This window comes from Xylocopa sonorina, chromosome 1 (genome assembly GCF_050948175.1).
Source record: "Xylocopa sonorina isolate GNS202 chromosome 1, iyXylSono1_principal, whole genome shotgun sequence".
NCBI classification, from domain to species: domain Eukaryota; kingdom Metazoa; phylum Arthropoda; class Insecta; order Hymenoptera; family Apidae; genus Xylocopa; species Xylocopa sonorina.
The window spans coordinates 17,471,605-17,485,514 of record NC_135193.1 but is presented as its reverse complement, the minus strand read 5'-3'; the positions used below and the strand labels follow the sequence as shown (position 1 = coordinate 17,485,514).

The 13,910-nt window shown below is 40.2% G+C and overlaps 4 protein-coding genes across 4 annotated transcripts; all 4 read right to left on the bottom strand.

Annotated features, from left to right (window-relative positions):
• Window positions 1-36: 36 nt before the first annotated feature.
• LOC143427121 (acyl-coenzyme A diphosphatase NUDT19) lies at window positions 37-1,625 on the bottom strand. The gene is made up of 5 exons (XM_076901066.1): window positions 1,492-1,625; window positions 897-1,233; window positions 572-807; window positions 343-501; window positions 37-267 (listed from the first exon to the last, which is right to left on the bottom strand). The coding sequence occupies exons 1-5, from the start codon at window positions 1,570-1,572 to the stop codon at window positions 37-39; spliced, it is 1,044 nt and encodes a 347-aa protein (XP_076757181.1). The 5' UTR covers window positions 1,573-1,625.
• Window positions 1,626-2,126: 501 nt separating this feature from the next.
• Sdhaf3 (Succinate dehydrogenase assembly factor 3) lies at window positions 2,127-2,788 on the bottom strand. The gene is made up of 2 exons (XM_076896657.1): window positions 2,475-2,788; window positions 2,127-2,338 (listed from the first exon to the last, which is right to left on the bottom strand). Exons 1-2 carry the CDS (start codon window positions 2,649-2,651, stop codon window positions 2,153-2,155), a joined length of 363 nt encoding a protein of 120 aa, XP_076752772.1. The 5' UTR covers window positions 2,652-2,788; the 3' UTR covers window positions 2,127-2,152.
• Window positions 2,789-3,156: 368 nt separating this feature from the next.
• On the bottom strand, window positions 3,157-6,330 carry LOC143432968 (cysteine dioxygenase type 1). Its single transcript, XM_076909985.1, has 5 exons — window positions 6,035-6,330; window positions 4,092-4,233; window positions 3,893-4,010; window positions 3,645-3,814; window positions 3,157-3,554 (listed from the first exon to the last, which is right to left on the bottom strand). Exons 1-5 carry the CDS (start codon window positions 6,265-6,267, stop codon window positions 3,519-3,521), a joined length of 699 nt encoding a protein of 232 aa, XP_076766100.1. The 5' UTR covers window positions 6,268-6,330; the 3' UTR covers window positions 3,157-3,518.
• A 643-nt stretch (window positions 6,331-6,973) lies between these two features.
• LOC143426468 (uncharacterized) lies at window positions 6,974-8,251 on the bottom strand. The gene is made up of 3 exons (XM_076899946.1): window positions 7,700-8,251; window positions 7,381-7,608; window positions 6,974-7,222 (listed from the first exon to the last, which is right to left on the bottom strand). The coding sequence occupies exons 1-3, from the start codon at window positions 8,170-8,172 to the stop codon at window positions 7,075-7,077; spliced, it is 849 nt and encodes a 282-aa protein (XP_076756061.1). The 5' UTR covers window positions 8,173-8,251; the 3' UTR covers window positions 6,974-7,074.
• Window positions 8,252-13,910: the final 5,659 nt, after the last annotated feature.

The following is a 13,910-nucleotide window of genomic DNA, read 5'->3' as shown; positions in this document are numbered from 1 at the left end:
TATAGCATACGATAAAATAGAAAATTGCATTACAGTTTATAATTCTCGCGTCTGAACATCAGCGCTATCCAAATATTGAGCATAAATTTTCTTCACTTGACGATCGAAAATCTCTAATCTATTTTTCACGGGTGACATGTCTTGAAATTCACGCAGTGTAATGTCGGTTCTATCGATAATTTGTTTCTCAACTAAACTGACTTCTTTAGGATACATTGAGTCCCCTGGCAGAAGGTGCATTACCCCATCGCGCAACTCTATCAATACCTGATAATATACACATATACATTGTTATAATTATTCTTCTGACGAGAGAAAGGATTAGTTTCATTTCTTACGTACTGGTACATTTAAAATCACTCCTGCTTTTGTTCGATCGATTGCGAAATCTAACAAACCATCTATACTTTCGAATTTCGCTATTCTCGTAATTTCATACCGTTGAGGTGGTGGTAGTACAACATCCGGTGAAGGAACCAAGAAATTTGCAGGCTCGCACCACTAAATCATAAAAGAATATTGATAAAATCGGAATGCATGTAATGTTAATGTATTATTAGAATCAGTTTACTTTCAAATCTTGTATTTCTGTAGTTTCGCAAATAGTTGAAGGCGTAGCTGAAATACACGCCAAATAGAAGGCAGTATCGAAACGTTTTCCAGGTATAAAAGTCGGTGTTAACCAATTGCTCCATTCGTGAAGAGACCATAGGTCTGGATAACAGTTAAAATTCTCGCACAGCCTATAAAATTCTCTGGCATCGTTATGCACCCTTGTCTGCCAATTTTGTAATTCATTTTTAGAAACTAGAGAATGAAAAATTCTTTCGTACTTATTTCAAGGGATGAAATATTGTTTTCATGGTAAGAATAAATTTAGAGATTAGTCAACTTACTTTGTATATAGTTTGCCCAACCAATATCGTTAGTTGTCTTTTGCAACTGCCTGCAAATAAGGATGCCGCATTCTTCGAAAGTTTCCCGGATCGCAGAAATGCGTAACGAAACATCCCTTGGCAATTCGTTCGCTTTAGATTTGAATATTGACGGACGAGCAGAAGTATTTGGGCTCAACGATTTGAAACTGTTTTCATTGAAACCGAAACTGAAAAATAGACTGTGCCATTTTAAATCGGCGTCAGATGGATCTATTGCTCCTCCAGGAAATACGTATGCATTTGGCATAAATTTCGAGTTTTGATGACGTTTCAACCACAACAGGTTGTAATCATACTGAAATTGGATATTAGATGTTAACCTAGTAAGTATTGTTAAACCACCTTTCTAACGAAAGTCTAAATTTTGAAACAATTTAAATTTTCGCGCTTATTTCGCGTATGCGATACGATCGATTATCGATTTTCATTCGTATAAAAATTTGGTTATCTTGCATTTTCTATCCTGTAATAATATTATATAAACGAACAAAATATTTTTTATGATAAAACAAATAATAATAGAAATATAATAGAAATATAATTAATTACTTACATTTGAACAAGGCGAACGAATAGATTTTTGTGTATGACGAGCTGCTAGTATTAAACTTGCAGCTTCTTTCCAAGCTGCCATATTTTGATTAATATGTTAATTCACCTTTTATTTTATATTATTATTTGTCTGTGTGTGTGCGTGCGTGCGTGCGTGTGTATATGTACGTGTACACATTAAAAGAATTTCCGGCTATAAAATTTAGTATGCAAGATTACGATCAAGTAAGGCTTCTTTATAACCTAAGTGATATACGCGTTTACAATTCGCTTAATCTAATTGGTATGATTCGTGTGACGACAGAATAACTGAATAATTATCGTTATCATGCTACTTTTACAGAACAATTAGTTAAGAACGTAAAGAACTAGTTGAATTGAATTAAACATTTTCTAATAGTAAAGTTGTATATTTATTAATAATAAATATACAATAGTATCTTTGAAGATTTATGTACAAATACGGTAGGCAATCGTCAAGGAATATCTACATATTATTCTCTGTTGAAATTTACAATGTTATGCATAATTTATATACATAAAATTCAGATGAGTTATATACATTTATAAATTACACTAATGATTATGATCTTAAAATAGTATTGTACATTCTAAGAGAATTACATGACACAAATTACTTAAAAGAGTTTCAACAGACTTGACTAGGTGTCTTTTGTACCAGTATCTTTATCAGTTTTACCAGTTGCAGCATTCATTAGTTCATACAGCTGACACATTTGTTCATCGTTAAATTTGTTAAAATCTTCTTCCTTTAGCTGTTTGCCTAGCGGCTTGGCTGTGTGCGGCCCTCTCAGTCCAAGTTGCTGGGTAAGCATTATAGCATATTGCTACAAAGTGAAACAATTATTTTATTGTTCAGTTTCAAAATAAATTTGTAAAAGCAAGACGAGGAAGATAACCTAAAGGGAAAACAACTTTACATACAGAAATTAGTATTCTACTTGATGATTCATAATTACTTACCGTCCATTCATTTAAGAATACGATTGCTGTCGTTTCATCGCAATTCTTATGTCTCCTAAATTCGTCTCGAACATATTCGGTTCCTAAAGCTTGAATTTCAGCTGGCAAACCACGATGTAACCTTAAAATCATTTTGTACAGCTTCCTAACGCGCTGTACGTGAGATAAACTCATCATAATTGATTCGATAAATGTCACCTATGCATACTAGATTCGCATATACTCTTTTTATATCACGATCTATTAATTAACAAATAGAAACGGATGAAATCAATAAAATGTCGCGCCAAATATCATGGTTTATATGTGTAGGTCTCGTGACAAGAGAAGAAAGACAAATAAAAGAATAGAGAGAGAGAGAGAGAAACAAAATCTATATATTTAGTCACCACTGCAATCAAACGTTGCATTTGTGGTATTACACGTGGTACCATCTCTGTAAAATGTGTTCAAACTGGTCGCACATTTTATCGATAGCGAATGAAACTACCGACAAAATTTAGACGCCATCTCTGCGAAGAACGCTGAAACTTAATTCCCGATCAGTTTGGGCATTTTGCACAGAAATGGCGCCACAGGTACCAAATTCAAATTTGAAAGAAAGTGCAGTGATTGATTTTAGTTTAAACTATTTGGAAATCTGAAGCAAAAGATAAATGTTAGTGGACAAATAGTATATGCTTTTTCTATATTTATTTTGCTCTTCGTTCAGTTATATGATCGCGAATAAATGTTTCTTAGAGATTATCTCATTGCATATAGTTCCATGTATACATATCTATATTAATACGAAGATATAGAAATTAATCCATATAAATATTTCATTAATCACATATGAAGGTATCGTTTAGTTAAAGGTACTCATTATTTGGTATAATTATATACGTCAAACTGACACGGAAGTCATTTTAAGTACTCGACATTTAAACCCTCCGTCTCGCAGCACTACATATTAATATCTCGAAATTTGTGCACTACCTCCTCGTATAACTTTAAAAAATAGTTGAAAAACTGATCGATATCGCCAACTTTGACTTCGACACGTTAATTGTCCTCTGGACACCTGGCTTCTTGAACTTCCTATAATTTAAAAAGAAATTTACCTGTAACTTTTTCTTCTGATTTTCTGCAATTTGGAGGGAAATGAACGCAAAAGATAAAACATCTTACCCGGTTTCGTTTCTCTCCATATTTCGACCAAAACGTGACTTTACACGTCATCCTTTGCCCAGTTTGTTTATTAAAAACGGAACACGCGGAAAACGGTGGCGAGTACAAGTGTAACGAAACAGCGGGATTCACGGTGCTTGGATTTTCCACTCGGTGAAGTCCCAGAGAGTCTGGAAACATAGTCATTTAGAAACATAGTTATGTAACAATGACGGGACATTACACTAGTCATATGTAATTAATTTCACCATTGATGTAACAGATTTCATTCAGACCAAGCGTGTTTCTTTTCAGTTCCTTCAATTCTTCTGGTTCTTCCGTTTCATCAGTTTCATTTTTACATCTTGCAGGCCACGCGTACCGTGTCTACAGAGAGGGGCACGTTTAAATAAATGGCTCATCTTCACCATCACATGCATCAAACGTACAATAAGTTCCATTTAATACCTCGCAAAGCTCGCCCTGAAGAACTTTCATCACGCAGTGCGCATTGGCGTGATCGTGTATAGCCGAACCGTGACCTTCTCCCCAACACAGGACCATCAGGTTGAACCTTCCGTTTCCTTCGTCGACTAAATTCCTCGTGTACCTGGGTACGTACAATGATTCATTTAATTACTCCCTCTAAGGACACTGTTAAACCGTGAATCACGAGGTCACGAATGGTCATTGCGAATCAGCCTTATTTAAAGGACAATTACCATTTTCATGATCACCAGATTCGTAACTGCATCGCGATTTTTCGTTGTTCGTTTACTTTCGATACAAGTGTCGCGTGTCAAAGAACCGATGTTCTGAATCAAGTCTGATGGAGAAGGGGGACGTACGTGGAAAGTGTGTGTAACCAGCCGTTCACCGTACTCACACCATTGATTTACGTGCAACACACATAGACGCTTAAGTGTTCCGCATACTTGGGACAGAATTCGGGTTGCAACAACGTTCTTTACGATTCTTTGTAAATCGAATCTTCTTCGGTGCTTTATCGTTAAATAACGGGTACGAGGGCAGCGGGAGGTTCCTTAACAACCTCAAGATGGACGAGGGCAAAAAATTCGTTAGATAAACTCGATGCAAAGTCGAACGGATCAAACACTCGAAATCGATAGAACATTGCGATGACTGTTTTCGTAATCTGCATGTGTTTGCCGATCGTTTTTCTTCTATTCGTTTTAGTACGCCCTACTTTGCGCAGAGATTGTACGTGGACTACAAGTTTCCACACTTTCGCGTGGAAATCGGCCACATTCGCAATTCCGTGGGACAATTTCGCTGTACATTATATTCTATACAGACCGCGGATTCATTATAAATTGATCGAAAGTGGTTCACTTTCGATTTGTTCTTCTAATTTCCATAAAAAAATTCGAATTGCCATTCATCCGACATGGATATGCCATCGGACGAGAGATCTGTCGTTCGAACGCTAATCGATGCGAAATTTAATTAGCCCACGAACGGAAGATCGAATTATACTAATTGATGTTTCATTCTTGACAATCGATACATCTTTCAATAGCCTGTCAGTATTTCGCCACGCGATTTATCGCCGATTACTTCTTCTAATTACAGAAATAAAATTCCACCCCTTATCAAGCTTTTAGCTGCAGCGTAGCTATCAGTGCAAATCGTTATTCCCGCGTTTTCGAAGCAATTCTGGAACCCTCTCTCTTATCGTTCTCGCATTGACAGCTTTCTACTGTACACACATTACATACTACTTATTGTTTTAACGGCGTGAATAACGTCCGTCACAGAGAGAAGTACGCAATGTCTTCAGATAAGAGTACCGATACTTGTGGTGAATTTTCTATATTGTTGCGTTCATTAAAAATTTATTGACGCTTGTTCGCGTTCCCTTCTTATTTTTTTCTGTAGGTCATTTACTTCGCGTCTCGCGTGTCGTGTTGCAAGATTGTTTAATTCTTCATCAGGCTGAAACGACCGATTATGTCTCGAACGATAGCGAAGAATAGTGTGACGATCGGGGTTGGAGAATCAGTAACCAAACGATAACCTATCGTGAACTCGGTCGCATCAATTTTATTTCACAATCCCTACGTACTTGGTTGTATCACCGTTCTGTTTGTGTGCCGACCGATAAACTGTTTACCGAGAAAATTCGATCGTTCGCGAATGTGTTGGTCGAATCGATTAATGTTACAGAGAACCAAACACGTCCGGATGTTTTTTATTTCTTGTCGTTCAGAACGTTCTAACGATTATTCTTGTTGCGATAATTATTTTACTTGACATGTACACAAACATGTGTATCGTTGTAAACTATTCGATAGAAAAGTACCGAGTTAAAAGTGTTATATTTACATTTTCCAAATGTTAGATATCGCGTTAAACTCAATCGCCTTCCTCTCTCAATCGCCTTCCTTTACCTATATCTGTCGAACTTGGCGAATTTCTTCCACTCGACGGGGTTGCTCCTGTAGGACGCCATCAACTCCTGCACGTCGTCGATGTTCACGCGGTCCGCTTTGAAAGCTTCGTGCAAAGCGTCTATGAGCTCGCGAAGCGTCAAAGAGACCTTTTCCCGGCGCGTGTTCTTCTCGTTTAACAGTTTGTCGCGAGAAGCACATCGTACACCAGGATCTTCACCGTAGACCTCCATTCTCTTCGTAATTGGTCACTCTCCGTTCTCCCTCGGTCCTGTCACTTGTCCACTCTTGCGGATTGGAACGCTACAGAGGCGAATGGCGTGCAAACGAGAAGATAATAGGCGACTGATACACTCGGAGAAGGACGTTGGCGTCGTTCGAAAGCAAGAGCGAACGTGGTACGCGTTCACCAAAGGAAGAACACGTTGCCGGTCTACGGTTCGTACCGATCTAGCAAAACACGGGAGACAGCGTCCCGTATGAAGCCTAAGATACCCCCTACTCCAGCCGGTTCTTAGTAATATCAGATATTTTGTGCATGATCGCGAGCTAATTCCTTCGGTGCCTTGTTCAATTTTCTTCTCTATTTCAATTCGATGGCGCGAACACTTTTAATGATCGAGAACAAAAAATTAGGGTATTCGACAGATTTTAGAATTCAAATTGATTTTATATAATAGCTACTTGCCTTTCTTTTGCTTTGAAAACACTATTACGAGTAGACGATACAATTTGAGAAATTAAGCATTTCTTTCTCGTAATTAGAGTATATGGGAGCAAATATGTGAACAACAAGGGTCTCGTCTGGTAATCGATTAAAGATTGTTATCATTGGTAAATTAAAAAATCGAGGATATATTTATCGTTAACGAAATACATTTAATAGTAGAATTGAAGGAAAATTGTCTGTTATTAACAAATTACAATGGCGACGGCTACTAGAGAGATCCTGGAAGAACTTGGAAAAACGCGAGTATCATTTGCGTTTGTTTAAAAACCTCGAGCACATTAGTCCGCTCCGATCGACCACAGGCGTCGCATTACCGCGGACAAATTGTCTTTTCATCGTTGTTCTTTGGTTTCGTCGATGTTGTTCCACACGGTATGCTTTCCTTCTCTTTCGCGCGGCAAGGTGAATCAGTGCACCTGCACGGCCTCGGCTTGCTGCGCTCTCTGGCCGCGATGCAGCTGTGTGCACCGAAGAATGCAACAAGAAAATCGGTAACTGGAAGTACCAGATCTACGCGAGGCGGCAATTAACCACGTAAATCGTTTCCGATAACGCGAAATTTATACGCCCTTCCCTGCCGTCTCGCGTCCAATCGAACAATCAAATTATTACTTACACGCAAGGCGAGTTTTTGCAGTAATAACACTTGGCCCGCGGCTTCTTCTGGTTCGATTTCGATCGGTTGCATCTACAGGGTGTCGCTTTACAAGCGCAACAAAGGGCCACTATTATCTTCTTCTGCTTCTCGGTCCTCGCTTGGCCGACATCGCACTTGCAATTGTTCAACAGCCTGTTTCTCGACTTTTCCATGCATACCGCTATGATTTTCCGTCGCGTTTTGGGACTGCAATAAACGCGGCAAACGCGCAACGAGATACTTCGAAACTGCTTCTAAATACGATTTCTACGTTAGTTAATTTAGCGAAATTGCACACCTGATGCGATACTTGGTTCTCCTCTCCTCCTTCGCGTCGTCTCTATCAGCTGCGACGTTACAGCAGCATGGAATCTTTTCACATCGCGTGCAACACGTGGAGCCGCTCAATTTTTGTTGTAACTCGTCCATCACGTCAGAAAATACGCTCAGCCGTTGATAAGGAAGGTCATCGGAGTTGTGCGACTTCACCTTCTCGCAGCAACAGCACTCGTTGATGGAGTCGGCTCGAGCCTCGGCCATGCCTCTGGAAAAGTAACGTCGCACTTCCTCCCTGGGTTTCCACGCGGTGATGTACATGGTTCTGTCGTTATCGGGTTCAGCGAGGATTGCTCTCCCATCGCAGATCGTCCTCTCATCCTTGCACGCGCACAGGTCCGCGGATAACCCGCAACGTGGGCATTTCTCCACGGGGGCCTTGCACGTGCACTTGTCGCGGGGATTGTCGCAGTAAAGGCAGAACATCGATTTCATGCACCCACAGGCGTTTTTCGTTCCTTGAATCGATTTGCAACGGCACTTATTCTTGGGCTTGCAACAGCTGACGCAGATCTTTGTTCGTCTGCAACTATTCGATTTTCATCGTATCCTGAAACTTAACTAACAATCGAGGACGCCGTTCGAAATGAGGTGCAATACTCACCCGCATTCGTTTCGCGGTATGCAACAGCCATTGCATGCGTTTAATTTCCTGCAACCACACTCTTCCCAGTTTCTCTTATCGTAACAGGACGTCGAACAAGTAGTTTCCCGAGAGTCGATATGGTAGCATTGCCTGTCCTGTTTTAAACAGCTTTTAGGATAATTTATGGGTTCGTTGTTGTATCGAGGCATCGACAGATAGCGGCAATTACACGCGTTTCCTTCGCTATTAAAACGTTCGTCAACCTCTTCATTATGCATCGTGTACATCGAATTAACGCATATCGTACGAGATTGCGATCTATCAGGCTGTCTGCTTGCCGCGGTAGTTTCTTTCCCAGAGTGCGTGTCAACGTGCATCCTCCTGACTGATTTCTCCTCGCGTGTTGCACTCTGTCGAGGTCCAGATTCCTTTTTTCCTCCAATATCAGCTGTTCTTTCGAACTGTGACTTTATTATTGGCCCATGAAACTCGCCTCGTTTAGCTTTCTCCTGAGCATCTGATGTTTTTGAGTGTTTTCCCGAATTTTCTTGTCTCGATGACTCATTAGCTGTATTTTGAGTTGGCGAGACAGACGAATTCTTTTTGTCTTCCGTAACAGTCAACAATTTTGACTCTTTTCGTTCCTCTTCGTCCAAGTTAGAAGCTATATTTCCTTTGGTGGAATTCGAAGCATCGGTAGTTGGATTATTTTTATTGGCCTCTTCGTTTCGTTCATTCACAGCAGGGACTGTCGAAGTAACTGTACTCGGTTGGGTTTCATCCTTTTTCATCTTCAACGGTTTGTGAGAGTACATCTTAAAGGGAACAAATTTCTCTTTCCCTTTATGCGTTTCCTTCGCCTCTCTACTCGTAGACGGGACCTCGGATTCGGTTTTAGGAATTTCCATCGTTCTATCGGTATTTGCATCAGCCGACGCTGGTTCAACGATCTTATCGTTCCCCATGGATCGCTCGGTTTTTGTTTCCGAACGTTCGGTTCTGCCTATCATTTTCTTCAAGCTCTTGAAAAGGAACGTTTCCCTCAGTTTGCCTGGGAAATTCTTCGTATCTTTCCCTCCCGACATTCTCTCCGACGTGTTCTCTTCTATCTTATTGACACTTTTCTCCTGAGGAGATTTTTCCTTTTCTTCCATCGTTCGTTCCTCTCGAACTGCGCGCTGATCACGCAAGTTGAATTTCTTTAAAATATTCGGAGACACTTGACCGTCTGCTTTCGAGTTAGGTTGCTCGATTGTTGTATCATTTGCTGTTTGTTCTGGCAAACCTGCTTCCTTAACAGAAGTTTGTGGATCGAGTTTTCGATCTGTAGCTTCTACAGGCATTGCTTGCTGTTTTAAAATATTCTTAAGTATCATAGCTTCAGGTCTTATTAATTTTCGTCGTTTAAGAAGCATCGGTGGTTCGCGTAGGCTCTCCTTCGCTTCTTGGTCCGCTTCTTGTACAGTGGATAATTTCTCGACTTGCTCTTCCACACTGATTTTAGGTATCTCTGTGTCATTTGTACTCTTCTCAGGATGCTCTGCATCTTTAGGCAATTCTTTTTGTAATTTATCTGTTTCTTCCTTTGAATCTGTTAAATCTTTCAAACATGGTACAAGCTTTGCAGATTCTTCTATATCTTCAGAGACCTTTCGACAAGCAGTTACTTTCTCTTTTTCTCGTTCGCTTAATTTATTACATTCTCTGGAATCGACGCATACATCTTCCTCTTCTTCTTCTGCTATACAATCACAAATTAACCACGATTCTCGACCGTCGTCTACTGTTTTAGAGAGTCGTTTCTTATTCTTACAATTGCATCGTACGTTATACGTAGCTATTGATTCTCGATCCTTTTCATGGCATTTACATTTATTTTCAACAGTTCTTTTGGACACTCCGCGTTTCTCAGTCTGATTGGAACAGTAATTAAAATTAGGCTCCAGCGACCACGCGTCGGACGGAGCGTAATCCGCGTCTCGACTGCTGCAGACCGATCTCGACGACCATCCTTCGCTTTCCGAGATCGACGAGTTCTTCGCGGGGTAGATCGTCGAGCAGGGTTTCTCCGTTTTCTCGCATACCAGAAACTTCGATCTCTCGAACGAGGAATCCGATTTATCGATCGCCACGATCGAATCACTAATATTTGTTACATCGCGGACGTAATCAGGCAAAGTAGACTCCGAGCTCTTTGTACAGATATCTGTGTCAATATTATTGCAGACGTCGACAGAATTTTTCGTTTCCAATTTCGTCGCGCTGCTCGCGCGCTTGGACACGCAACTGCAAGCGGTGCTGTTATCGCTGGTCTCATCCGTCTTCGTAGGAGAATCGAGCGAATTCTGCTCCTTCGATTTTCTGCGCTTGTCGCGAATGCAAGCGATCAGCTTGCTCGATGAAATCTTTGACCGCTCCGTCGTTGTTTCCGAGCTCGATTCCGTGCACGGTTGAGGCTTCTTCTGCTTGCTGGTTGCCTGACGAAGAAAACGGCAAACAGAGTAATTCTTCCAAATAATGAGAGCGCTGTAGGCAGAAGGATAGCCAAATTACTTGAGCATTTTCAGTAGCCTCCGAGCAGATGTAAATGTTCACGTTCCCAGTCATTCTACGGTTATCAGTTTTCACGTTGCTCGCTGATTTCGAGTGCCTCTTGTTTTTCACCTCCTCGAAGATGCTTTTCTTTTTACTGCGACTTCTGCCACTCTTTTCGTGCAATTTTTTAGAGCGTGCGCGCGAGTTGGTATAGTTTTCCTGAAGGCGACTCGGTTTCGCGGTTCTCGAACGATTATTCATCTGTTCTTTAATGGTGCGTGGTCGGTACTCGTGCTTGACTTTTACTGGACTCGTTTTTTTGCTGACGTAACAGACGGATTTGTCGTACTCTTCTTCTCGTTTCTTATCCTGCTCTTCATCCTGCTTTTCGTAAACGTAAAACTATGTCACAACACACATCGAAGCAGATTTGTTCCACGTAGAAATAACTAATGCAAATTTAATGAAAAAATTTGTACACTTTAAGTATCTTGGATACTTGCATCTTAAATACCATTCTACATTGCTTCACGATAGTCTGCATGGCTTCTTTAATCGAACTATTGATCATTTCTGTTAATTTTATGTGATTGATTTTTTCCTTTGAACTCTCGAGGCTGGTTGTTTTTAGCGGCTCCTCGCAAGTTTCAGGACTGCATTTTTCTTTCGCGCAAGTTTCCAAGTCACAAGTTCCATACGCATCCAAATATATCTTTTTATCGTCTTTAATCTCATCCCCGATTTCATCCTCTTTCGATTTTCCTTTTTCGTCCGTCTGCGTCGCTTCTTTTTCATTTTTGTCTTCGGTTCCATTTTCCTTCTGGTTCTCCGGAAGCGTCGCGGTTGCAGCTTGAGGATCGGTGTAGACAGACGCGTCCAGTGAAAGTGGTGGAGGAAAACTGGTTGCTTTTACATCGTGAAACGGATAAATTACATTTGCATCGATGTGTTTGGGAGATTCTTCTAATTTTGGAGACGGATCTGGCACATTGTCCTTTTCTTCCAAAGGTTCCGTTTTTGGTTTCGTTCTCATACGATCGAACCATTTTCTAAGCAACATTTTTTAGTACAATTTTCGTCTACTTTTTTCCTTTTGTGTCTGACTTTCTCAAATTTCACGCTGTCTCCCGAATATAATGTTCTTCCTCTTCGAAGAAACTTGTGCGTTTCCCTCGACATCGCCGAAATTCGTTCTCGCGTCGCAACATATTAATTTTCATTCATCTCAGGCAAGTAATGATAAACTTTTTGTCGAACATTTATCTAGTAGGTTATCTCATTTTGATAACATAATATACACGATTTGAAACAGTTGAAACTATCTTCGCGAGATTATAAAGTGTGTCGAAATAGATATTGAAATTGTAAAAATTTTTTATCGAGTCAAAAAAATCACTTTTTATTCTTCTACCAAGTGGATTCGTTGTTATCTGTTGTCTCAGATGCTGACGATCTCCGCGTCGGTTTAAGGCATCTACAAACGGACGATATCTCGGTAAAAATTTCTGGATCGTATGAACTATCGTAAGTTGTAACACCCGTTTGTTCCACCAACTCGACATTTTCCGCGTGCACTTTGCATTTCTGTCTTTCACATTTCCTTGGCTGGAAAAAATGGTTAACATGACAGAAAAATACAATAATTTCCATCAACGCTTCAAGATACCTTGAACGGCGCCGCCATTTTACGTGCGAACTTTTTCACCGCGTCCGATTTTCTTCGAACTTGATTTCCAAGTGGATACAGTTGCTCCACTCTCTTACTTTTGTCAGCTTTTTGGGATAAACGTATCAAAGGTATATTGTCATCAGGCTCTTTACAACTTTGACAATACTGAGTCCTTTTTTGCAATTCGCTTAAAACATTTCTGTAAGCCTGAGTCTCTTGATAAGGGAGTCTGTCAGCTTCGTCCACTGCTCTAAACTTAAAATATCATTTTTAATGAATTTTAAATGGCAAATATAAACTGTTATAATTATATTACTCACTGAAGTATCGGATGTGACACATCGATTGATTCGTTCGTCTTCCATTTTGGGACGTGCCGTGGCAGGATTTGAGGATCGAAAGGAACTTCCAGTTCTACGTTTCCTAGCTTCTTTCTCTTGAATTAATCTGATACGATCATGCATTTTTAATTCTTCGATCAGTTCTGGACTTTGATACATAGGCAAGTATTTCTTTATCATAGGTATCCTTTCGTAGCTTCGTTTTGTCGCTTCTGGGTGATCAGTTGTAAGGATTTCGTGAGGACTTTCGAAAACAGAGCTCTTATAAACGTCTGTTTCATAACTTTGCGAATATCCTTCATATCCATGACGAGGAAATACATTTGCGCATGGTTCCCATTCATCTGCGTCCTCTCTTCCAGCAATAAATCGATCCAACATTTTTGGCTTCGATTTTCGTTTAAAAGCATACATTTCTTCTTCATCTATTGACGTTGATTTATCCGAACAACTGCATTTTCTTCTTTTCGCAGAAGAACCGCGTTTAACGCGACCTTCCTTGCACCTAATGAATATTAACGACCTCGTTACTTCCTGAAAAGTCGTGGTAATTGCTACTCACCTTTTCCGATTCTTTCTTTTCATCCAACATCCTTTCTCTTCTTTACTTTTTATATTATAGTCTTTAGAAGGTTTACCAATTTCTCCAGCGTCTGAAATAGTATCGTTCCTAGTATGTTTGCTCTTCTTATCGGATTTCTGGAACGCCGTCTGCGTGGATCTACTTCTATTTGGTAAATCAGTGGCTTTGTCAACTTTTGTATCTGTAGCTCGCGAATCAATGATCACTGTATTATTTGCGTCGTCGACTTTTATTGATGTTGCTTCTAAAGATCTACGTATTCGCTTCGAAGTCCTAGGTTTCTCTTCTGAGATTCCAGGTCCTTCTTCTGACATCCTAAGACTTCTTTCTGGATTCTCAGGAGTTGATTCTGAATTCCTAGGATTTTCTTTGAACATTTTCAACGAAGACTCCGTTTCTTCCATGTAATCTACATCACTTTTGGATGCAGTCTCGGTTTCCGTTGCATCGTCAGTGTTC